Source organism: Varanus komodoensis, unplaced genomic scaffold (genome assembly GCF_004798865.1).
Source record: "Varanus komodoensis strain SLA01 unplaced genomic scaffold, ASM479886v1 scaffold2, whole genome shotgun sequence".
NCBI lineage: Eukaryota > Metazoa > Chordata > Lepidosauria > Squamata > Varanidae > Varanus > Varanus komodoensis.
Genome location: NW_025335568.1, coordinates 33,570,505 through 33,594,426, shown reverse-complemented (window position 1 = coordinate 33,594,426; position 23,922 = coordinate 33,570,505). Strand labels below are relative to the sequence as shown.

Sequence of the window (23,922 nt, the reverse complement as noted above, 5' to 3'; positions counted from 1 at the left end):
GGTCACTGTATGCTAATCCTGTGTGGTTTGGCTTCTTAGGAAATGAACGTGGGCTGTTTGGACCCCAGTGGTTGCTGAGGGGGGAACTCACAGCAGCAGGGTTGGGGGTAAGTTTGTCCGACCTTTACAATCTCAGATACAACAATTTCTAGCAAGTAAGTATATATTCTTTCTTTTAAAAGGTCATACACTTCTTACCTTGTAACAACCTACAGCCTTCTCTATATTATCTTCTGCTTCATAGAGCTGACCCAAGAATTTGTGTGCCTTGGGATCTCTTTCTTGGACACCAAGATATGTGGATATGTACCTTCACAAAAAGAGCATAGCAAGTAAACATGACACAAGTTCATGACTAATTAAGTATGAACATTAATCAATGCATTCTATGTAGTTTTAAAATTGCTAACTAGGAGCCCAAGTTTTATGTATTTTGTTTAAATTCATAATCCTGGTTATTCAGCAATATCAAGCATTAACTCCTCTCTTAATATTCAACATATGTACAATGGTTAGAAAGGTTTAATAGTAATAGTCAAGATTATAATTATGATGATCAATATAAACATTGGATTGTAAATGGATATCAGAACCATATGCATACTGATCACCACAATGCAAGCTAACTGAAAAATACTTTATCTACCCATAGAAATTACCTACAATCTGAACTTACTGGTTCAGAATCCTAGTATAATCAGTTGCCAGAAGAATATTTTTATTAGTAAATCTATTCAGAAAAATAATTACCTTTTAGCAAGTTCATACTCCTTTGCTTCATAATACAGCTTAGCAAAAAAGAATCCTTTCATAGATTTCTGGAGAGAAAGAGGCATTTTTTTAATGCTAACAACATTTTATCATGGTTTAGATCTCGGAATGCTAAGCATTCTATTAGCCTATCTCTGTATCAAGTATGAGCAATGCAAACTTATGTGGTACTGATGAAGAGAGCAGTTGGTATAGACCCTTCTAAACACTTATGTAGTTTAAAAAAATTCCTGCAGTTTTGCAAGTGTTTACATTCACCATGTAAATGCCTTGAGTTGCTGTAAACCACCCAGATAACTTTGGTTATCAGACTGTATAGAAATAAAATCAATAATAGCAACATTTTATTAAATGGTTTAGAAAAAGAGATTTTTAAGAAGAGACAGTAACAATTGGCTACTGTAATAAAAGCATAAACATCTATGCATGCAAACTCAAGATCAATGGTGTTAAGAAGCCAAGCAACTCTATGTTGAATAGTGTAGGCTTTTACTATTTCAGAAATTTATACACCATTTTCCAACAAAATTAGTTGTAACAGATTGGAAGATGAAGGCCAGTGCTGACGCAGCATGGACCAAGCGCATGGTTTAATATACTCTGAAACAAAGTACGCAGAGAAGGTACAAGTGACACACTGTATAACTTGTACAACGAGTTATATTGTTACAGTAGACTCTACAGTAGACTCTACTGAGTAGAGGGACTATAAGGATAAATGAGGATATTTGAAACTATTAATAACAACACTGAACTGGAAAACTTTTTGCAATATATTTCATAAGAAATTGAGGGAACTTGGAGGTCACTTAGTGCTATCCCCTGTTTAATGCAGATGTAGCTACAGCATCCTTACCAGATGGCCAGCCCATTTTAAATATCTCCAGTGAAGTAGTACTCTGTTCCAAGGTCAACTGCTTTTACTGATAGGATTTGTTCCTGTTGTTGAGGTGAAACCTGACTTCCTACAATTTCTACATCTAATAGCTGTCTGCTGTAAATCTGACTGACAGAATAAAAATGGGCAGATACTAAAGGAAATTATTTACTGGAATAGGAAGAAATGAAAATGAGCATGAAGAATTAGCATACAAAGCTAGGCTATGTAGGTTATATAAATTGCTGGGTTGATCTGCTTATTTTGTTATCAATTAGTTTCTGAGGAAACTTATTCATCTACTTCTGTGCTTTATATAAATTAATTTAAAAATAACCTATTTTTAGGCACCATTCTCTGACCTCACACACACTGAGAAACAAATTATTAATACAGGTGATTTTTATACATTTCATCAGGAACAGGCAAAATATGCATGCTTTAAACATGTACAAACTTTCCATTTTGCCTTTCTTTACATGGTTTCCAAAATAATAACTAAGTTTGAATGGAAGCATTCCACTGCCGTCTCTATGATCTAAACTGGTAGGAGTAAACAACATGGTATCCATGGGAATCAGTGCATGCAAGGGCACTTTTCTTGGCTCCCACTGAGGTACCTTATACTCCCTTTAAAAAAATGAAGCTCTTTTCATATAGCCAGCTGAGTTTGCTTCATAGCAAAGTGAAGACCTCCAGCCACTGCCATCTTCATTTCCCATGAATATCTCTTAAGAAATTAAGATGATGGGTATCTGCAGGCCAATGTTTTCCTGTACAGCACACCCAACTAGTGAGGAAAACAGGAAATGGGATTCCAATCAGGTAAGCTGCGGCTGAAGAGAGAGCAGAGGGAAGTTAAGCCAACTGGGGGTGGGGGACAAGAAGTCAATAAAGCAAAGGTCAAGGAGAGCAGCAGGAAAACAGCAGAGGCTGAGAAAGCTTCCTGGAAGAAATTTGGGGGGTTGGGAGGGTTATAGAAACATAGAACAGAGCAAGTCTAGTCTGGCCCCTGGCTCTAGATGGCTCCATTCATGACATGCCTACCATGTGCATGTCTAGCCTATCCTTAAACAGTACTTGCATATCTGAACACGTGAAAACTGAACATTGTGTGCAAGAGAAAAATACCACATAATTACCTCATGATGCTCTGGTCGCTGTGTCAGTCAAACCTGGTGAGGTTCACACTGCCTTCCAAACCACCCAAGCAGTCGTGGGTTCAGGGGTTGTTTCAAAACCTCTCTAGCTGAACAACTCACCCAGTTTTGACAACACAGAAACCTTCATGATGCAAGGGTAATTGGACAAATCTTGTAGCACATAACAGCCATATGCAAGATGGGGAAAAGAAGTCACCAGGTCTTTTTCCCAAATTGGCCAGTATGTGTGTGAGAAAGGGTGGGCTTGGTACACTGTACATATCAGTGAGAAAGAAAGTGCACCTGTCTCTGGACAGTGCTCCAAAATGAAAGAGAAAATAGGGAATGGAGAGAATAGCTTCCCTTCCATAAAAAAGATTTCTATTGCTGCAGAAAACTTTGGTTTCAAAGGTACTGTTTAGTTTGTTAGGGTTCAGAATCCCATTTACCTTGTACTTAACCCATTAAGCAGGGTGCTTGCCATTTGTCATTAGCCTTCATAATTTCCCATATCACCAATTTTGTGGTGGTGCCCAAGACAGTTTTTCAAATTTGCCCATGAACACACAGAAAATAAACGAATTAAGTCCAGGACTGGTAAGAGCTCCTCTGCCTTTTTAAGCAAAGAAAGTACACGGGATACTGCTTTCCCTCTTCACGGTGGTACGGAAAATAACGTAGCACAGTGTCCCCCTGATATTCTTAGGAAAAAATATTTGCAAATCCTGCGTATTTGCAGCTTCATTGTTCGCAGTGCAAACTTAGAGACACAGGGCTCTCCTTACATCCCCGGCAAGCAGGATGCTCCCGCAATCACAACAGCGGGGCATCGAAACAAAAGGGGCAACGCCACACCGCTTCGCGCGCTCGCCCACCCGGCCGGCCTGCCGCCGCCTTCGGAGAGGCGTGACATCAGCGCGCACGCGTGCGAGCAGCGGCGGCGGCGGCCAGCCGAGGCGGCTTCCGAGCCCGCAAGGGCTCCCCCGCGCCGCCCACCCCCAGCCAGGGTGAATGGCCGGGCAGGAGGGCGCGCCCAAGCTCAGGCGAGGGAAGCCTCGACCAGGCCGCTGCGGAGCCCAGTCCCCGGCAGCCCCGGAACCCCTCGACCGAGCTGCATGGGCGTCACAGCGAGGGAGAGAGACACACGCCGCCTCCGAAGCACGCCACCCACCTCTCTAGGCGACGGGGCCGAGGCCTGCAGCGAGGAGACGTAGCGGTCGACTTCCGCTTTGTTGCGCCTCATCATAGTGGCGACAGAAACGCGCCCGTCGCCGCCCGCTCCCGCTCTTTCTTTGGTCTCTCGAGAGACGAAGAAGAGGGAAAGGAGAGCGACGCCACTCCAGCTAAACCGATCGGAATGGTACGCCTCTCGAAGCCCAGTGACGCCACTAAGCGCGCCGGCTCACGCAGAGCAAAATACGGCTGTTGCGTCAGTAGCCCCGCGACGGAAACAACGAGAAGTGACCGAAGGCCTATTACCCCCGAGGTTCTAAACGGAGTTTATCCTCAGCTTTGCTCCATAGAGATAGGAAAAAATAGAGTGGACCTATGCGCGGTGCGTTGTTTGCCTCAGAGTTCTTCAAGTCCGTTTTCTGGGCCCTGTGGTCAAAATGGAGAAGCGCCCATAGAAAACATCGGGGAACTCGAGAGTTTGAAACGTGAAGGTGCTTCCGCGTCACATCACGTAGCCACAAATAAATCTTCGAACTCAAGACTTATTCCGTGTTTAAAACGTACGGCCTTAGTTTGTTTAGCGGTTTTAAAACATTTTTAAATTGCCCTGCAAAGGCACCCTACAATACGGTGTTAATACTGGATCCCTGATTTGGGGCTGAGGTGGCTGGTTTACATTTGCAACCTGCGAGGTAGTTCTCCCATCCCAGGAAAAGTCATCCTCGTTCAATCGCCCGCTCGGAGCCCTTGCGCTTCATTGACTGAAGTAGCCCGTAATACTGCTTTGGCTGGCGTGGGGAACACGATCCGGCTGAAAGGTAGCTTCGTTAAAAGCCCCCCCGCCCCGCCGGACTTCTTATATAGGCAGCAATCGCTTGAGCTTTCTATGGGGCTGGGAAACGGTGCAAAGAACCCGGGCCGGGCTGTATGTAAAGAGGAGCTCGCCAGCTTTCGCGGGATTCTCTTTGCATTGCCCTCGATGGGCCTCCCAGGTAACTACGGGCAGGGCGATCCTGGCCGCCCCCATCCCAGCTTCTCTTTCATAGTGCCAATTTCCTGAGTGCAAGTGTGACAGAAGTAAAAACAAGAAAAAAAATCATTTTGACTGTTCATTCTGTCTTGCCTATTAACCAATTTCTTGGACTCTTACAAAAACAAGGCTCAAGTAATTGAGTCCTTATCATGGCATGATATAGTTTAGTTTATTTATACATGTATTTATAGGCTGCCTATAATTGCCAAGGCCTTCCCAGACAGCTTACAATATATTAGCTATATACTAGCTAATATATACTAATTTTGGAAATTTTGACTCAATCATTAATCAAAATGAGACAGCAGCCAAGAAATTTAAAGGAGGCTCAGACTTGAAAAGGCAGCAGAAAAGAATATCAAATGTAAAAACATTTCACTGGAGACCAAGGCCAAGGTTCTTCACACTATTGCAGTTCTCATCGCTATGTATGGGTGTGAAAACTGGACAGTGAAGGAAACTGACAAGAAGAAAATGGATGCATTTGAAACATTTATTTATTATTTATTTATTTAGAATTTTTGTATGCCATCCGGCTTACATAAAATAAACATAATACAAATAATACAAATAAAATCCAGATTCACCCTGGCTGCAAATTAAAACCTATAGATGATATTAAAAATTATTAAAATATTGTTTAAATAAAAAGGTTTTAGCCTGGCACTGAAAAACAAATAACAATGGTGCCAGGTGGACCTCTCTGGGGAGTGTATTCCATAGATGGGGTGCCACCGCAGAGAAAGTCCTCTTCCAGGTACTTTGCCTCCTAATGTCTTTCACGGAGGGTTCCCGGAGGAGGGCCTCTGCTGCCAATCTCAGGGGGTGGGAGGGCGAATACGGAAGAAGGCGTTCCTTTAGGTATCCAGGTCCCAAGCCATTAAGGGCTTTATAGCTGATAACCAGCACCTTGAACTGAGCCCGGACTTCGATGGGAAGCCAATGAAGCTGGTAGAGGACTGGGGTTATGTGAGAATAACGCCCAGTCCCCGTCAGCAACCTGGCAGCTCTATTCTGCACCATCTGAAGTATCCAGACCGTCTTCAAGGGCAGCCCCACGTAGAGCGTGTTACAGAAATCCAATCGGGAAGTAACCAATGCATGTGTCACTGTCGCTAGGCAAGCATCCTCCAGGTAGGGATGCAGCTGATGGATGGACTGCAGCTGAAGGAAAGCGCTCCTCACCACCGCAGTCGCTTGAGCTTCCAAAGACAGTTCTGGGTCAAGGAGCACTCCCAAGCTGCTGGAGAAGAGCTTTGTAAATGCCCCAGACCTAGAAAGATGAACAAGTGGATCCTAGATCAAATCCAATCAGAACTTTCTCTACAGGCAAAACTGTGACTGTTGTACTTCAGGCACATCCAAGTACAAGAAGGGAAGTTTCACTGAAGAAGACAATAATGCTTGGGCAAGTCAAAGGCAGAAGAGGAAGGCCAAATATTGGATGCATTAAATCCGTAAAGGAAGCCACAATCTTGAGTATACAAGAAATAAGCAAGGCTGTGAAGGCCAGGATATTTTGGAGGACATTCATTCATAGGATTACCATATATTGGCAACACTTGACAGCGCATAGTAACAAACTGGTTAATATAATTGTAAGAGTAAGTATTGTACTCAGAAAAACAATTCTTACCATCCCACCTCACCACCTCATCCCATCTCACTGCCTTGCCATAAACACATCAAAAGATGCCTCGTCTGGTGGTGAAGACCAGATGACCCCACTCCATTAGTGGGTAACTGTCAAAGTGTAATCGCTGTGTTTTATAGGCTTGCTAAAGTGCCTCCCTAACCCTGTAAGTTCACACATGTAACCTTTTTGTTTACTTAACTTGGCCAGCCTGTTCAAGGTAACTTTAGAAGGCCTGTCAAAGGCATCTAATTAGAGTGAAATGTAACTTTTCTTTATGGTGCTGTGACGTGTATCCAATCACTTTCCTATCCATATCAAAGTATCCAATCACCTTCCTGTGTATTGTATTCACTCCCCTTTTGTGTATTCTATATAACCTTAAGGAAATTAACATGGGGTGTTCCTTCTTAGGCATCCATGGATCCATGCATTCAATTGTAAATAAACCTAGTTGCCATGACAAGAAACTGATTTCCGAACCGAACCGAACCTCTGAATTGCAGATCAGATCGGTGTGACAGTATACCCCTGTAGCCCTTCGCTGAACTCACCTGAATGCAGTAAACAATAAAAACAAGAAAACAGACATAGAAATGCCTCATAAATCCAGTGTTATTGGCTAAACACTGAACTTGATAAGAAACTAAGAAGGGCATGGTAGATTGAGAAATCGTTAACAATCTTTCAAAAAATGCTGATGCATAATATGTCTATTGCATCAACTTACATGGCCATGGAAAGCACTGGTAAACTGCAGGGACATTAATTAAACTTTCCCCAGGAAGATTTCAGGGGTGCGTGGAAGGTGGAAAAGTTCTAGTGTCCATCTCTTGGCACAATTCCAAAATAGCAGGAGGACTTGGTCTATGAGCTCATGAGAATGGTACATACTTTGTACAGGCCACCAACTCGTGGATAATGTGGGTATCGTGTTCAATGGACTCTCTTTCCTTTGTTCAGTTGATGTGCTCCAAGGAACATAAGGTGTTTGAATGACAACCTACAGAAATGCTTGGAATGGAAGCCCTGGGGCTGCTGGGATGTGGTCGCTCTGTTGGTATTTTGCATGTTGTGTTCATGCTTGGCCTGTCCTGGTTGTGGTCATTTCACTGGTTTCCTTCATGTGTGTGCAATGTGTACAGATGTCAGTAGTGCTACAGTCCTTAACTGGTACACATGAGTGGTGTTCCCAGGGGTACAGTGGGCATGTCTATTTCCTGTCCATTTTTGCATTTTTCTAGTTATTCTTATTTTTCCATAGGTTGGGCACACCTAACCCATGTTGTTTCAGAGTAGCAGTGGCAAAATGCAGCTTAACATGAGTAGACAGGAGATTTGGTAGTACACGGTTTTCTTTTTTCCATTGCCTTCTAAGAAACAGACAGACTAATTTATTATTTCTGGAACTTTATTGGTTGGACTTAAGTATTTCCAGCTACAGAATACTTTTTTAAAAAATAAATGAAAAAAGTTTCAGTTGGAACTATATAACCTTTAGATACTAGGTTGGGCTAAGCACTTATACTGAAACACCTGGGATTAAGCTTCACTAACCCACACTGAGACTCATTCCTGAGTAAATATGCACAGGATTTCACCATGCATCATCTATATCTGACATATGTGCTTAAAAAATTAAACATCTGAACTCTACCTTTAATATTGAGGGGAAATGTTCAGTCCTATTAAATTCCAATGGAAAAGTACTAAATTCAGCATACTCCTGTCAATACTTCACCTTACGTACTAATATGATAGATACCACAGATGTTGGCTGTTTTTCCATTTATGCACGTAGACCTGTATTTTATTAGAACTCTTGAGCAAACAGATGCAGTCAAAAGTAAAATGCCAGGGTGGAAACAAACCAGTGCAGACATGAACAGAATGCCGGGATCTGGTGAAATGTCTCCCAAGATAGGATCTTCCGTGAAGCATTGTATCTTCCTCCAAGAGAATTTATGAGAATTCTCATAAATTTTCTATTGTTAGTGAAAATTGAGCTCATCAAGAGCTATTCCAGTATTTAAAATATTCTGCAAGTGCATCCCCCTTATTAGTTAGGGAGGAAGGCAAAACTGTGTGAATGCTAGAAACATGCTGAGATAAACAAATTACTGTACCTTCTCTTTGGGGACTGTTGAACCAGCCTCCTGTGAGCTGCATCATAGTACTTGAAGATGGCTTGCCAAAGAGTACTTTTATATTACAAGCTGCCTGAAACCTTTGCAAGAGCACTAAGCAAATATAATAGTTTGCTAATAGGAATACAAATAGTAATTTCAAAATTCTGTAACAAATCCTATTTCCTACAGAGCAATCCTATACATGGCTCTTGAGACATTTGCCTCATGGAGTTCAGTGTAGCTTACTCCCAGGTTAAGTGGGAATAGTATTAGCACAGGATGTCAAACAAGTTTAGTTCTACTCACAAGGGACAGACATGGTTAACAATACATTTTTTATGATTAAGTAGCACAATATACTTTCAGATATAATTGGGACATATTGAGGTTTGTATTTCATGTACTGTTTTAAAACAGGTAAGCTGAGGGGGAAAAGGCATCATGCTTTGACATATGCAAGCCTTTCTCAGCACAGGAGAAAAATTGTAAGTCCAAAATGTTTAGCATATGCCATTTTTTGAAATACCCAGCACATATTTTTGCATAAAAATTCAAAGTAACCATATACAAATGTTAAATATTTTGACTCATATGGCATAAGCTTGGCAGAATTAAGGCACAACAGTGAAATGAAATACAAAAAGCATCCAGAACATTTTTTCTGTAACAAAGAAAGAGCCCCAGAAAATTCAGGTAGCTTCGCATACAGATATTTTCATGGTGCCATTAAATACTTAGGGTTGTAGTCTTTCATTGATGGATTCCAGAGTTATCATTCCAGACTTAAGAATGACAACCTTTAATCTGCTATTTACTGTTTAATTACGATTACTATTAATCTGAACAAAGCTTCTCTGCTTTTTTCTCTGCTTATTTCTATTTTGAAATAAGGTTTTATTAATAATCGAACTTGTTTGGCTGTTAAAGCTGACCCTCACGGCAACTGCATAACGTTCACAAAGCTGTCTGCCCCTCATTCGCTCACAATTAGTTCTTAAATAATAACAGTTTCTTTCAAAAATCTCATGATTTGTAGAGACTGGTATCACTGCTTTTAACATTAATAGTGGCCACAGAATGGTTAAGTGAAAGTTAGCTTAGGAACTAGACATATCCTTTAAGCACCACCCAAACTTTGGTAAAAGTTACTCATTTTTTAACACAATAACATTGAGTTTTTTTTAAAAAAAGTCTATCTATTGGTAAGTACTTAATTCTATGGCATGATGCAGTTAATTTCTCCTGTAGGCACTTAACAGTACATTCAAATGAATGTCTTTTCAGAAGTATGTCACACTGAGTTCAATGTGTTTTACTCACAAAGAAGAGTATCTAGGGTTGCAGCCTTCAGCTATCTACTTACAAACTCTCTGGTTTCCTTCTTCTGCTTTGCTCTAGCAGTTTCCACTTGGTACACAAATTATACTGGAGTGTAGTTTGAATTTCACCTTATTTGGCAATAAATAGGTGGCTGGGGTGTGTGGGAATTCTCAAAGCTTTCTTGCAAGTGGGCTCACTGTCATCAAATGCTGGAGTACAGCTTCTTTTCTTCCATGTGTGTTTGTGGGGGTGGGAGTGTATGTGGATGCCCTGTACTACAAGAACCACCGTTCCTTCAGAATCCTGAAGAATTTGAATTTTTTTTAAAAGCAATTAATTTTTTTATCAAATTGAATGAGAATGGGAAAAATTTTGATAATTTTTGTTGCAGTCCTAGTTTAAACTAAGGTCTGTTTTGTTTGGCAAGGGAATCTTGCCCAGTTTAGGCTACTTAGCACCAACATCCACTCAAATGGACCCCACTGCAATATAAAGGCCTATTTTTTTTATCTGACGTTTACTAAGCAAATACAAGCTATATCTACACATGTATGCAAGTATAAAATACAGAATTTAAATGGCAGAATAAAAGGTTACATAAGAGGTAAAGAGGTATATTTTCAAGATGGTGAGGAAGACATTTTAGAATGAAGCTGGTCTTGCAGGAGAATACCTTTTTTGTTTGTTTGCTTAGGTTTTATAGACGCATCAAAAGGAAGTCTGTAACAGCGATAACATAAAGTATGCATAGTGGTATCTGAAGAAGCTCTCATTTCCTTCCCAAAGTCTCAGCCAATTTCTTCAGTCTCTTCTTGAGCTCCAGTGGAAACTTCTCATAGCACTTCTTACAAACAGGTTTCATATCAAATTCCACAAATTTGTTTCTTTAAAAAAAGTATAGGGAAAGAAAAAGTAGAGCCTTAGAGGAGACAATCTTTCTTTGAAGTGTTCATATATTGCTCTGAAACTCAGTGTAGGTTGTACTTTTCTCTCCTCTCTTTACACATTTATAAAGCCAAAGAGACTGATATTTGGTTCTAATCTGTAAGGGGCTTGTAATTTGAATGGCCACAGGGTAAGAGAAAGTGAGTGTTTATGGTTCACATATGTCTGTTTGAGATCTCTGGGTGCAGTGCTTCCCCATCATAGAAAGAGATGTATGTGCAAAAAGAACCATGAGGGCTACAATTATTAATATACGCTATGGGTCAGTTCACACATCAGAACAAATTACAACTAAATTCATGACTCATCATGCACAAGTTTTAATGAACAACTGTAATCAGTCAGCTTGTACTTTGGAGGATGATATGCAAACCTAAACAACCTAGCAACTAACCTAAAATAAACCATGGATTAACCTCTGGGTTGTTTAGCCTCAAAACTTCATACTCAGCAACCTATGACCCAGACAGTATGTGAGGACACTGGTACGTAAGTGGATGCTCTGCTATTATTCCCAATTTAGTCTAATTTTTCAAGTAGGCAAAATTCAATCTGTGATTGTACAAACAAACTATGTATAAGGAAAGGTGACTGTACGATAAGAGCCACATGTGGAAGCAGCTACATTCACCTTTATTGAAATGCAACCATATTAACCTGGAGGCAAGTCACATTCACCTTTCCTGTATTGATTTACTTATCAGATATTCAACCAAAAACAGTACTTTAGCACAAATAGCATGTATTCCATATGTGGCTCCTGTAAAAAGTATTGACCAGTAAAGGGATTTTTTTGAGACAAAGGACTGCTATTTAATGAATTAAATTAATTAACCAGGACTGGCAGGCAAGACCATATAACACCAGTTCTTTACCATCTCTAAGGGTTACCAGTTGAAGTCTGAGCCCAATTTAAGGTGTTAATGCTGACATATAAAGCCCTAAACAGTTTAGGTTCTGGATATCTGAAGGAACATCTCCTTCCATAATACACCTGCCCATACCTTAAGATCATCTGCTGAGGTCCTTCTGCAGGAGCCCTTTTTGAAAGAGGTTAGAAGAATAGCTACTTGGAGAAGGGCCTGCTCACCGTTAGCACCCCAGGGACCTGGCGTTAACCCTTCATTTTGGCATCAAGCCAAGGCTTTATTTGTCCAGCATTTTAATGGCTGAATGCTTTAACTGTATTTTTTTAAATATATATATATAGATAGATAGATAGATAGATAGATAGATAGATAGTACTTCAGGATTCAAATTGTGGATCTAGCTACTCTGTTTTATTATCTGTAATCTGTCTAGAGATGCTGATTGGATATAAGACGGGATACAAATATTTTAGATAGATAGACAGATAAATACATTAATTAATTTATCAAATCAAAGCTGTATGTTTTACAGTGTACTCAACCAAGGGCCATGCAAGCCTCATCACTTACACATTTGGAAACCTGACTTTGTTTTATAATGATCACATATAAAAGCAACAGCATCTAAAAGAAAAGCTTTCCCTCAAACTGACCAAAAGGAAGAAGCACAGTTGGAGGAAAGCAGGACTGAGATATTTACAGACAGACTGGCTTTTTCTTTTTGTGTTTGTCTTTTTCCTTTGCTTCACGCTCCCGTTTGGCAAGTCGCCGCTTAAATTCTTCTGGCATTTTCTCATAACAGTGTCTGCAGACAGGTTTCAGATCGATTTCAACAAACTTGTCCCTTTTAGGTTGAGCAGAGGAGGAATAGAGCAGAGAACAGGAAAGAGTCAAGATGCAGGCAAGTGGGACAGAATGCAGAAGAAAAACGAAATGAAGCAAAAGTAGCACTAATAGGAAAGGGGTGCCTGCCCTTTGCCAGAAGCTGCATGGTCATTATGGTGATAATGGCTTCATCACTGCAGTGCTTCTCCATGGAGGCACATACCTCCTTAAGTGTGTGCAGCTTCTAAGGGCGGTTCCATTCATTATAAAGGGAGAAGGCAAACCGTGTGCATTACAAATGCCCAAGAAGGGAAACCCACACAGACGAGGGGCGGGGACTGCAGCCAGTTGCTGGCTATGGGTCAGCATGAACAGATAGGAGAAGAAAAGGTTGCAGCTCTTGCCTATTATTCTGGTGCACAACCAGGATTGTCTGCTAAATTTAGAATGTGCACAATGGCCTTAATCCTGCATACTGAACTGGTTCACCTAAGGCTGCACTTTTTAAACGTTCAAATACAGAGACAAATGTTGAATGTATAGTAATCTACCATCCTGCCTACTGTATCCTGCACAAAAAAAAAATGGGGCAGGCATGTTTCTTTGTGCAGTAATGTTCCCCAAAGTAAGCAGGACTGTACTCAAGTAGAATTGTTCAGCCTAGCACAATACTGGACAATCAAACAAGGCCCTCATTCTCCCCCATTTCCTTACCTCAGTAAGAGCACAGCTTCACAGAGCAAAAGCAAATATACATCAAACATGCGACCATAAAAATCAACAAACTTACTTTAGTGTTAACTTAGTGTTGCAAGTAGAACATGCAAAGCAGTTCACACACCACGCCTTGTTCAAGGCAGACACAACTAAGAAGGATGGAAAAAATGACTGGATTAATCAAAGGCAATCCATCTGTTGCAAAGAGTGAAAATTGATTATATCATCCATCAGCATTTCATGGCATATATTGCTACAATATTATTTAACAAGAGATACAGCTTTTTTGCAAATCACTATAAGTTGTTTATTTGAAATATTTATAAGCTACAGGTAAAGACCTTCCCCGATGTGTCATTTGCTTGAAATTATATTTGCATGTGTTTAGGCAATGGCGATACCAAAGTGATACATTTTGAATGCTACACATGGGTGATAACTGGTATGTATCATGGTTAGCGCTGATCTCAGGAATGGCCAACTTGCGGCCCTCCAGATGTTGCTAGGCTGCATCATACCTCACAATTGATTGTGCTGGCAAGGGTTGATGGGAGCTGCAGTCCAACAACATCTGGAGGGTTGCAAGGTATCCTCCCTTGAATTATTTGTTGGCATAGAAGGTCCAGTCGCAGCATTGGCATTCTTGAGCAGAACTGCTCTGCAGAGATGTCTGTTCTGTACTATCCCTCCCACCACCTATCTTAGTTTCAGATGTACTAAGCAGCAGCTGTGAGTGGTTCTGAAGCTTGTCGAGGACTGCCCCCATTGCCTCAGAATATTATTTGGGAAGTTACACTGGGGATCAGCCTGCAACTGCCCATACAAAACATGGCACTGCTCTTGCAACCTGCTGCCCTTAAATCTGCCTGAGAGGAACTAAAGTTTAAGGGTAGAGGGTACTTTGCTACAGGTCCTCTCAGAACAACTGCATCTGCACTAATATTGGACAAGTCCATGATTTTCAAACTCTTAACTTTTAGGGGATTCTATCCACATCCACTTGGCTGCAAAATAGTCTCTATACACTATGGAGAATCCTGAGACACACTCTAGAGCGTAACATGGTTCATACTGGGCACTTGCCAGGCCCCCAGTCTGAACTAGTGCGGGGCCAAACTATTTAATCCAGCCATTTCCATCCTTTCAAGGGTGGGGTGGGGTGGGGCGGGGCAACACATGAATACATCCCTAGAAGATATTTTGCTATCTTTGGAAGCTGGGAGAAATTCCATTAGGGACAGAACAGGTAGCTTTTCATTGTAGACAAGGTGGCTTAGGATTCCAGTGCCTTAACTTTTACTAAAACAAAAACAAGCTTTACCACTACTTTAAGCAGCAGTAGAAATGCAGTAAGCAGTAGCCAAGAAGCATTTGCACTGGTAACAGAATGGCTCAGTGGTAAATCCTCTCATAAATCCTTATGAATATTTGGGGTATTTTATTTTGAAATGAACTTTGCCAGTTGTTTACAATGATCTTTTGCTTTCTTGGTTAACTTCTACTAAGCATCTTTTTGAAATGTTAAAACATGAGACTCACCATCTCCTTCAATCACACGATTACAGTGGAAGCAAACATCACCAAATAGCTGTGGCAATGAAAAAAATGTTTTTAAGTCACATGCACATCCTCAGAACTTCAGAAATGAAGAACAGCAGTGGATCATATGACTTACAACTTTTTAAAAAATGTAGCTACATGTGTTTTCACCGTGTATCTTTCCTCTCATCAATATAGTACTCCAATAATATCAGGATGATGTGAGACAATTCTTTGATATGACAGGTTTATCCAATTATTAGTAATTGTCTAATTATTCTAAGATTGCTGAATTGTGCAGATCAGTCCAGTTAGGCCTATCAACTCCAGCGGCTTTTACTTTTATTCAATTTCATAAAGCTCTCCATAGTGGCCACCATCACTCTACATCTACTGAAAATCTGGGAGGAAAAGCAGGAGAAAAACAGGAAAGAAGACACCCAGGCAAAAGTTAACGTTCTAATACGGGGTGGGCAACTTGTGACCCACTTGATACTTTAGCTTATAACTGCCAATTCAAGGCAGTATATCAATGGTGAGAGATCATGAGAACTGTAGGTCAGCACTTTTGGAGGACCACAAGTTACCTACTTCTGCTCTAATATAGGGAGGTAGTTCAGTATTACAAATGTTTAAAATTACAGTGTTATTGCATTAAGCTCCTATATATCACAGAGTAATTTTTAGCATGTGCAGGTGTGAAGATGTAGCAAGGGGATGATTACAGAATGTATAAGAACCCCTTACAGAAAACACGAAGAAGATGTTCAAGTATGATATTTCAGCTTCAGATTTAAAAGCATATTCTTATACTTGTGTGAACTCCTTAGTAAAGAACTGAACATACTTTCTATGTTGAGATGTTGGAAGTACTGAAGAGGGTGTGTACATTGCCAACAAAGCAGTTTCCTTTCGGGGGTCCCAGGTGACACACATTTCAGTACGATCCAATTTAATGAGGATCCCACAATGAAGTGATTGCCACCAGCCCCCTGTGCTACAGGGTGGTCCAAATCCATTCAAAGGCAACTGCACAAAGTGTTAGATCTCACCAATATTTGTGTTGCCAAAACATACAATTAGTCAGAGAAGCAAAGCTGTTTTCTACTGAGTCAGCCATGCAATACATCTCGCTCGGCTGTTCTCCACACTAGCTGGCACTGTCTGTCTGGTCAGACACATGTGTTTCTCAGCCCTATTTGGAGATGCCAACGATTGAACATGGAACCTTCTGCATGCAGAACATATGCTCCGAGTTATGGCCTCAAGTCACCACTTGGTGGTGCACATCAACACAACAAGCAGCTGTAATACATGGGCTAAGAGATCACACAGTGAGAGTCAGTAGACAGCAGCTGCTGAATATGAACACGTACGTACGAAGTTTGAACAGGTTGTTTTTATTTAGGGAACAGAGTGCGAATTTCATAAATCACTGATGATGTTAGTGTGACAATAGCATACATTAACAGATTATAGTAAATTCAAAGCACAAGTTGCATTATGACTTAAACAAGCAGAAAGTCAAGGTTCAGAACATTCTCAATATTATTGTCTCTGCTTTATATTCTATGCTTCTATTAAGACAATCACGTTTTAATTTACACTTGATCCTTCAGATGAGAGGGAATGTTAAATCTCTTTAAGCCTGATGGTCAATTGCCATTTTGAAAAAGTTTGTTTTGTTTTGTTTTGCTGTGGGGGAGCATTCCAAGGGTGGATTGGGCTGAAGGCAAGCAAGGGCATGGCTAAAAGCAAAAGGGATGGGTCCAAATAAACCAGCAGCACTTAGCATAACTAGTTCATTGCTGGTAACCAAGACTTAGGAGTCCCATGTTAATCTTTTGCAAAGAGGAAAAGAATGGGAAAAGCTGGGAAGCCACCAAACAACTCATCACACAAAAAAGGGGCACGGCCATCTGAGACCAGGGACCAGATGTGAGAATTAGCATGCTAGAAACAACTAGCCGAATGTGAAAAGTTGAAATGCACAGTGCAACCATACCTGATTGTAATGGGTTTCACAATATGCCAGGCCCTTCCTCTCATAGTGGCGGTGGCCTAGGAATGGTTTCTCACACTTTGCACAGACAAAATGCTACAAAGAAAAAGGCAGAGATTATTTTTCCTTTACATAATTATTTAATCTGGAGGATCACTTCCAATGTGATCTTAAAGCATACAATTTAAGCTTTGGTTCTTAACATGCTGTCATAGAGCAAGCTATATTGAATACTTTTAGGATACCTACCTCTCTCTTTCTCTCAAACAGACATAAAAGTACCTGGATACTACCACACAAAGTTACTGGAGAGAAGATTACCAAAGCTGCCTTAGCAATTTCACACAGCAAAACTGTACTGGAGTTATGGTAGTTGAAGGGCTGTAGGATATAGAGCTGTTGCTGCCATTTTAAGAAGCATTTTAATATCTGATGTCATGAACCTTTATTTGTGTCTTACCTGTATTTCAACTGATATTGTTTATGGATTTTAGGGGGTTTTAGTTGTATAATTGGTTTTTATAATGGTTTTTAATTTGATTGGGAGCCGTCTAGTGATTCTATGGCACAACAGGTGGCATACAAATGTTTTGAATGAATGAATGAACAAGCGAACAAGTGAATGATGGAGCTATAGCACTGTTTCTGTGTTACGATGCAGAGAACCCAAATTCCTGTATTCTTTCTGTGGGGAGGGCCCTGGGGGCAAGGCCAGCCCTCCCATGAAACAATGAGAGGCAGCTGCATCGCCAGAAGCTTTGGGGTATCCTGATGGGCAGCCAATTCTTAGTTACACATTTTGTTCTTGTGTTTCTGCTGCCAGGGATAGAGAGAGGGACTTACAGGAATTCATGCCTCATGTATAGCACAACCAGTGAAGTGATCCAGACCATACGGACCATTGTGAAGACTCCATTCTCTAACCTAGTATTTCAGGTTGATTGTACCCATGCTTCCATTAACAGCTCACACAAATAGACCACACTTACCTCTACATGCCACTGTTTGCCCATTGCATTCACCACTCGCCCTTCGATGGGCCTCCTGCACGCACCACAGATAGGGACTCCCATTTTGTCATGGCACGGCAAGCAGTACAGCTCTCCCTTCAGCTCTCGTGCTTCAGCTGTAAGCTCTTTCCTGTTCACCAGTTAATAGAAGAATCATGAAGATATAGCAATACAGACATACAGGTCCACTGGTGGACATTCCAGAAAGAAAAGCTTGTATCATTATATATTTAGTTATAGATTGGAATTAATTCCTCAGCAAACTATTTGAGAATAGTTGAAAAACTGAGGGTGACCCAATCCCCTCCTCCAGATCATACCACAGTGTGGAGCAAAGAGTTAAAGCCAGGGTTCTCTTCTGGATCAGGGCCCCTGAATTTACTTTTGGATAAAGTGATGTGCCACTGAACTCTCAGAAAGCATGAGCAGAAGGAGTGTACATAGTAGTCCTGGGCACTAGAAGGCATCCCAGCTGAACATGGTGGGCATTCCTTCTGAGTCAACTTGAACAGGATCAGGGTGCAAGAGGCTTAAGAAGTATTGACTTCATCATTAAATGTTTGCTAAGAGTATTTTACCTTCAAATGTTGTCCTCAAGCACTCTGTTGTAAAAATGTAAATGTTAAACCTTTGGGGGTTTAAAAAAAGAAATTCCTGTTACCCGCAGTTGGCACAATTGAAATGATCGGGATGATATGGGTCATTCTTGAAGATGAGAGGTTGTTCATCAATGATGGCATGGCACTTTTGGCAAATGTACTTGCCAAGGCCTCTGGCTTTTTCCCGGTTATGGCAAGGACGGCAAAGGTGCCTGCATCAGATAAGGAGAAAAAGTTTGGTAAGAAAGTGCTTTCTTGAATTTTAGGGGGAAAATGGCTTCAGTAAACAATTTAATAATCTATAAGGGTAAGAAACTTTATTATGACAAAGATAAACCAGCTACTTTACTGTCATCCACTACAGAGTCATTTACTATTGCTCTATTTCTCAAATAGAAGATGTGCAAAAATATCATTTTTTAGAAAAGTCTGCTGTAATAATGCTTTTAGTGTAGAACAAAGATGTAGTCCCTGATCATGCAAATAAGCCTAATATTACCCAATGAAAGATTAACCCACTGATTTACACCAGAAATCAGCCAATCTTTCACTCAAAGTAAATCGTGTTCCTCTATCCTAAATGCACTAAAACTGTTTCATAGTTCTTAGATATCAAACATGCATCCCCTTAAGGCTGCAACTCTTAACCGTGTTCTTGTGTCTAGTTCCCTTTGTGCTTTTCTATGGAAAATATTATAATGTTGTGGGAAGGTTATTTCACATCTCTCACTAAAATATTCTGCAAGAAAAGTAAAATTAAATGTGATGGGAACATTGAGCTTGTGCAATTTCTTGCACAACCAGAATTGCTACTAAGCTAGTTAGAATGGCACTGTATGGTTTATTTTTATTTTTTTATTTTTTGGAGAGAGAGAGCATTTCTGCAGAAGAAAATATGTGGCTATTTTTTGTCCAGTCACAGTTCTTTTGTTCCATCCCTACACCATGAGTATGCCAAGTACAGAGTTTTAACTGCCCACCATTTTAGGAGCTACCACAATTGACATATGAAGACAGACAAAGTGATGGATTAGGACCATGAATACATCAATACTGCTTTATGCCATGAGTAGTTTCTGTATAATATATTAATAATGAAATTAATATGAACCTTCTTTCTGAGTACCTCCAACGGACGCAGTAGATAAAAATATGCATTATGGTATAGATTTGAAGGAATCAATGAAAAGGAGAAATTTTTAACACAAGGCTTTTATAGATGGTAAGGTGTCAGCAACTTTTTGTTCTGCTAAATCAAAGTCCCAGATAACTGTTTAAGGCATAGACTCATTAGCTTGCAATAAGCATATTTGCTGTCTTAACCTTTTCCAATGGACAGAAAAGTAGAACAATATCACGAAGAGTCATGCCGGAGTTTTGTCTTTTTCCTCTTCTCTCTCAATCCCCTTTCCTTTTGCATTGTGTCTTTTAGATTGTAAACTTGACAGTAGGGACTGCCTCATTAATTTCTTTAAGCTGCTTTGGGAGTCTTTTTTGGCTGAAGAGCAGGGCTCTCAATAATATTAAATACCTATTATTTATTTATTTAATAATTATTATTAAACAAATAAGAGGTTGGATAGGTGGGGAGTTTTCTTAATTATACCATGATGAACATAAACCATGCTTTGCTTCCCATCCTGTTGTGTGACTAAACCTTTATCATGGTTTGAATATTCAGATAAATCATTTAATCATATGTAAACAGACCATGCTTAGGTGTTATAAATTCTATCCAATGTAAAACTACATAAATAGCATTCTTTCCAGTGGGTCTACTCTAAGTAAGACAAACAATGGGTACAATAATTGTTTGGAAGGGAGTACAGTAGGGCAAGTGTGTACATGGGGCCCATTGACAGTATTTAGGGGTTGTTTTTGTTCTTTTCTGATTACAAGACTATACAAAGTCTTGCTTTCATCTAAGGCAGCTTTTCAGAATCTGGAAAAGACTTGCATTTTTCCAAGTAGTGTCTACCATGTAGCGTGTATCCCTGATAAACATTAGGGATCTACATAATGCACAATCCCCCTTTATTTACCAATCCTGATAGGAAAGTTCTAACTTTGCTAGAAGAGTTGTATATCCGCCTGGGAACAGACAGCCACTTACAATACTTGTTTTTATTATGATTTAATGTATTTTAATAAGTTTTATGAGAAAATGTATTTTAAATGTTTGCTTTGTAGGAAAATATTAACTATGTTAATGCTTTTCTTGTATTTTATATTGTACACTACACTGAAAGCCCTATAGGCTAATGGGGTGGTCTATAAGTGTGATGCTGATGCTGATGTGAGTGGTTGGCTTCATACCACATGACAAAACCTCTTGTGCTTTTCACATGGCATATACATTTTTGCCCTAACTTACAGTTAATGATTAAATGGTTACCCAGGTGGTGTGGTTTCTGAACTCTCCATTCTGTCCTTCTGGCCTTGCCACACATCCTGTTAGCAAAAGCCCCGTCCTTTTCCTATTCTTGCCTATGGATCTCCTGATTGCTCTGCCGTGACCTGAGGTGGGTTTCCTCCTTTCCACATGCCTGTGACAATTCCCAGATGCGCCAACCCCCCACATTTTTATTAAATGAAAATAAACAGTTTTGCCATTATTTCTTCCTTTGTGTATTTTTGCACTGTCTCTATTTCCAAAAGTAAGCAGGGAGGCAGACACATTGCATGTCAAGACAAACAATGGCACATCTGTTGCTAGGATACTGAGGGCAGCAGAGAATAAAGGCTAGAAGGAGCCAATTCTGCAGCTGCTCTTCCCAGGACACTCTATGGTCTTTCCATACCAGCAATGGTCCTGGATCCAGAGAACTAGAGAAACCATGGTGAAGCGTGGAAACCTTAGACAGACCACTGATTCTTTCCATGGTTTCAGAAAACTAGTTTTACCATGTACTGCAGAACTAGGTCTGGATGAAGCAACAGACCCAAAGCAATTAGATTTCACCTTGGCTTCTAGAGTCATACAAACATGTCCGGTGATTCAGTTGCAAACCTCAACCCCAATCTAACAGAAGGGATGGAAGAAGCTTTCAAGAAAAGGCTTCATGGTAGAAAAGAGGGAGCCAGCTATCTAAAATTCACACAATATCCACATCAACCTCTGATTAAAGAGCAAAAATACAGTTCTCTACAAGGTTCTAAGATTTTTCATCTTGCAATCAATTCACTATGCTCAGAGGCACAGTCAAGGGAGAAGCAGAACACCTACCTGCCAGCATTCTTCACAAATCCAATGTCTGCCAAGATCTCTTGGCAGATATCACAGCAGAAGCATTCTGGATGCCAGCTGTTGTTCATAGCTTTAATAACACGACCAATGATGAACTCTCCTGCAAATCAAAAGCATATCAAGATATTAAAAAGGGGGTTCATTTTGAAAGCTCTGTTGCAGGAGTTAATGCATTATCTGTTTCTTCCTCTAAGTAAAACAAACAAACAAATCCAAATATCAACAATTCTTGCATGCCGCGGTCTCTTGCCATACCTGGCTCTTGATGAGCATATTCAGACAGACTGGGAACAAGCAGACATAACACTGAGCAAAGCTGCACAGTTTACCACTCATCATGGTATCTCACCTTGTGTCCTAAGTTCAGACTGGCACACAATTTCTACACATGAATGGTCTTTGGACTTCCCCATCCTCCCTCCAAATGGCAGCACGTATCCCATCAGCCACCAGGGCTGAAAATCAACCCCAGGATGCACTTCTCCTGCCTGCCTCACCTGTTTCTCCCTCAGTGGCCCACACACTCCTTCAGGGGTGGCCGCAGCCAGATGCCTTTTTCTGGTTTTTGTTTTGCTTCTCAGGGAAGCATCCGCCTCCTCCCTAGAGTAGTGCTGCCGCTCTAGAAGAGCCGCGCAGGAGCACTCCCCTGCGCTCCACTGCTCTGTGTCCGCATGCATGCAAGCACACGTGTCCACCCCTCTCCCTCCCTCGTTGCACATGCGTCCATGCTCCCCGTGTGCACGCACTGCCAGGGCGGGCTCACCCCGCAGCCAGGCACGTGAAGGCCATCTGCACACGCCGGCTGCGCCAGGCACAGGGAGTGTGTCCGGCCCAGAAGGTTCTCCCAAGGGTGCCTGCGTGGGCGTCTTCCTGGGAACGTTTTCTGACTGGCTGCAAGGACTGTGTCCTGCAGCGGTGGCTGGGGAGTGGGGACAGTGGGGCTTGCTGACAGCCTTCAGAAATGCCAGGGACAAGACAGGAGTGGCAGGGAGGGTGGGCACAGGGTGGGCAACCCTGGGCTTCTTGGGGCGATCTCACAGCTGTGTGCTCCTAAGTAGGGGACCACTGGCTCTCAAACAGCACCACTGAAAGCACTGCTATGGTGCAGTGACCAGACAGGCGTGCAAGCTGGCGGTGGTGCACCATAAGGCCCCACTGCTGCCAGGATTCAGTGTGCGGACAGCAGCCAAGCGGAGAACAGCGGGACAAGACTTGCTAGGCAGAAGAGGAGAGCAGAACACACAGGCTGGAGAGACCGCTACAAGCGCAGCTGCTCCTGCCGCCCAGCTCCATCACAGAAGCATGGAAACCCCATGGAAGCCGTGCCACGGGGTTCAGACTGCAAGCTAAGCCATGGTAAAGTAAGTAAACCTTACAACAAGCCGTTGTTTCTCTGCATGGTTTCACAGAAACCGAACGTACTGTGCTTCACCATCAATGCTGGGTTGTGACATAATGACAAACCATACCCCCACTGTTTCCGCCGTGGCTTGTCGTTATATATGAACCAGCCCATACTGTTTAAAGGGTGCTTTGCCCACTGTACACTGGCATCTGATTCTGATCCAGCTAAGTTCCTGAAATAACAGAAGTAATAAAGCAGCAGTGTCGAACCTCTAACCTTAACCCTAACCCTAGTCCCTGATTTGTAGGGTAGCTGATGATCTGAATACCATATCTAATAATTTGGACTTCCAATAATCTTAGCAATCATAGCCCTCCCCTCCCCTCCAGCAAAGATAGGATGTCAGCAAGGCCATTAAAGAGTGCTGACAGCAAGATGAAAACGGAGGTGTCCAGAAATAACTGAGCTTAATGGATAGCAAGAAAATCAATAAACAGCAAAGGACAATAGTTCTCAGATCTGTTACGTCCTAACAATTACATTTGCCCTCTGCTTGGAAGCAACTTGTCATGGTCTATCTGAGACATAAATCCCCCTTCTCTGCTGTCTTTGGACACATATAGTGGGACCACATTTCTCCCTAGGAGTAAGCTATCCCCAGGATTAGGTTTAAGCAGTCACAACATTCCTTCCACTTCCTTCCACACATGGTAGGCATGTTGTGAGCGGAGCCAGCTACAGCCGGG

General features: G+C 41.4%; 2 protein-coding genes across 12 annotated transcripts in view; both read right to left on the bottom strand.

Annotated features, from left to right (window-relative positions):
• LOC123022496 (E3 SUMO-protein ligase RanBP2-like) overlaps positions 1-4,178 on the bottom strand; it is a 40,050-nt gene extending 35,872 nt beyond the window's left edge. For 4 of the 5 annotated variants that reach the window (XM_044428203.1, XM_044428204.1, XM_044428206.1 and 1 more), the window contains exons 1-3: positions 3,962-4,174; positions 751-818; positions 199-310 (exon numbers count right to left, since the gene is read on the bottom strand). In XM_044428203.1, coding sequence (XP_044284138.1) covers positions 199-310; positions 751-818; positions 3,962-4,036 — 255 coding nt within the window. In that variant the 5' untranslated portion in view covers positions 4,037-4,174. Of the gene's footprint in view, positions 1-198; positions 311-750; positions 819-3,961 lie in introns of all 5 variants that reach the window. The other variant, XM_044428208.1, reaches the window with a different exon arrangement.
• A 3,844-nt stretch (positions 4,179-8,022) lies between these two features.
• The window catches only part of LIMS1 (LIM zinc finger domain containing 1), a 73,605-nt gene continuing 57,705 nt past the window's right edge, over positions 8,023-23,922 (bottom strand). For 5 of the 7 annotated variants that reach the window (XM_044429344.1, XM_044429345.1, XM_044429346.1 and 2 more), the window contains exons 4-11: positions 21,811-21,931; positions 18,647-18,796; positions 17,965-18,115; positions 16,979-17,071; positions 14,974-15,022; positions 13,508-13,583; positions 12,546-12,736; positions 10,825-10,962 (exon numbers count right to left, since the gene is read on the bottom strand). In XM_044429344.1, coding sequence (XP_044285279.1) covers positions 12,589-12,736; positions 13,508-13,583; positions 14,974-15,022; positions 16,979-17,071; positions 17,965-18,115; positions 18,647-18,796; positions 21,811-21,931 — 788 coding nt within the window. In that variant the 3' untranslated portion in view covers positions 10,825-10,962; positions 12,546-12,588. Of the gene's footprint in view, positions 10,963-12,545; positions 12,737-13,507; positions 13,584-14,973; positions 15,023-16,978; positions 17,072-17,964; positions 18,116-18,646; positions 18,797-21,810; positions 21,932-23,922 lie in introns of all 7 variants that reach the window. The other 2 variants (XM_044429343.1, XM_044429341.1) reach the window with 1 other exon arrangement.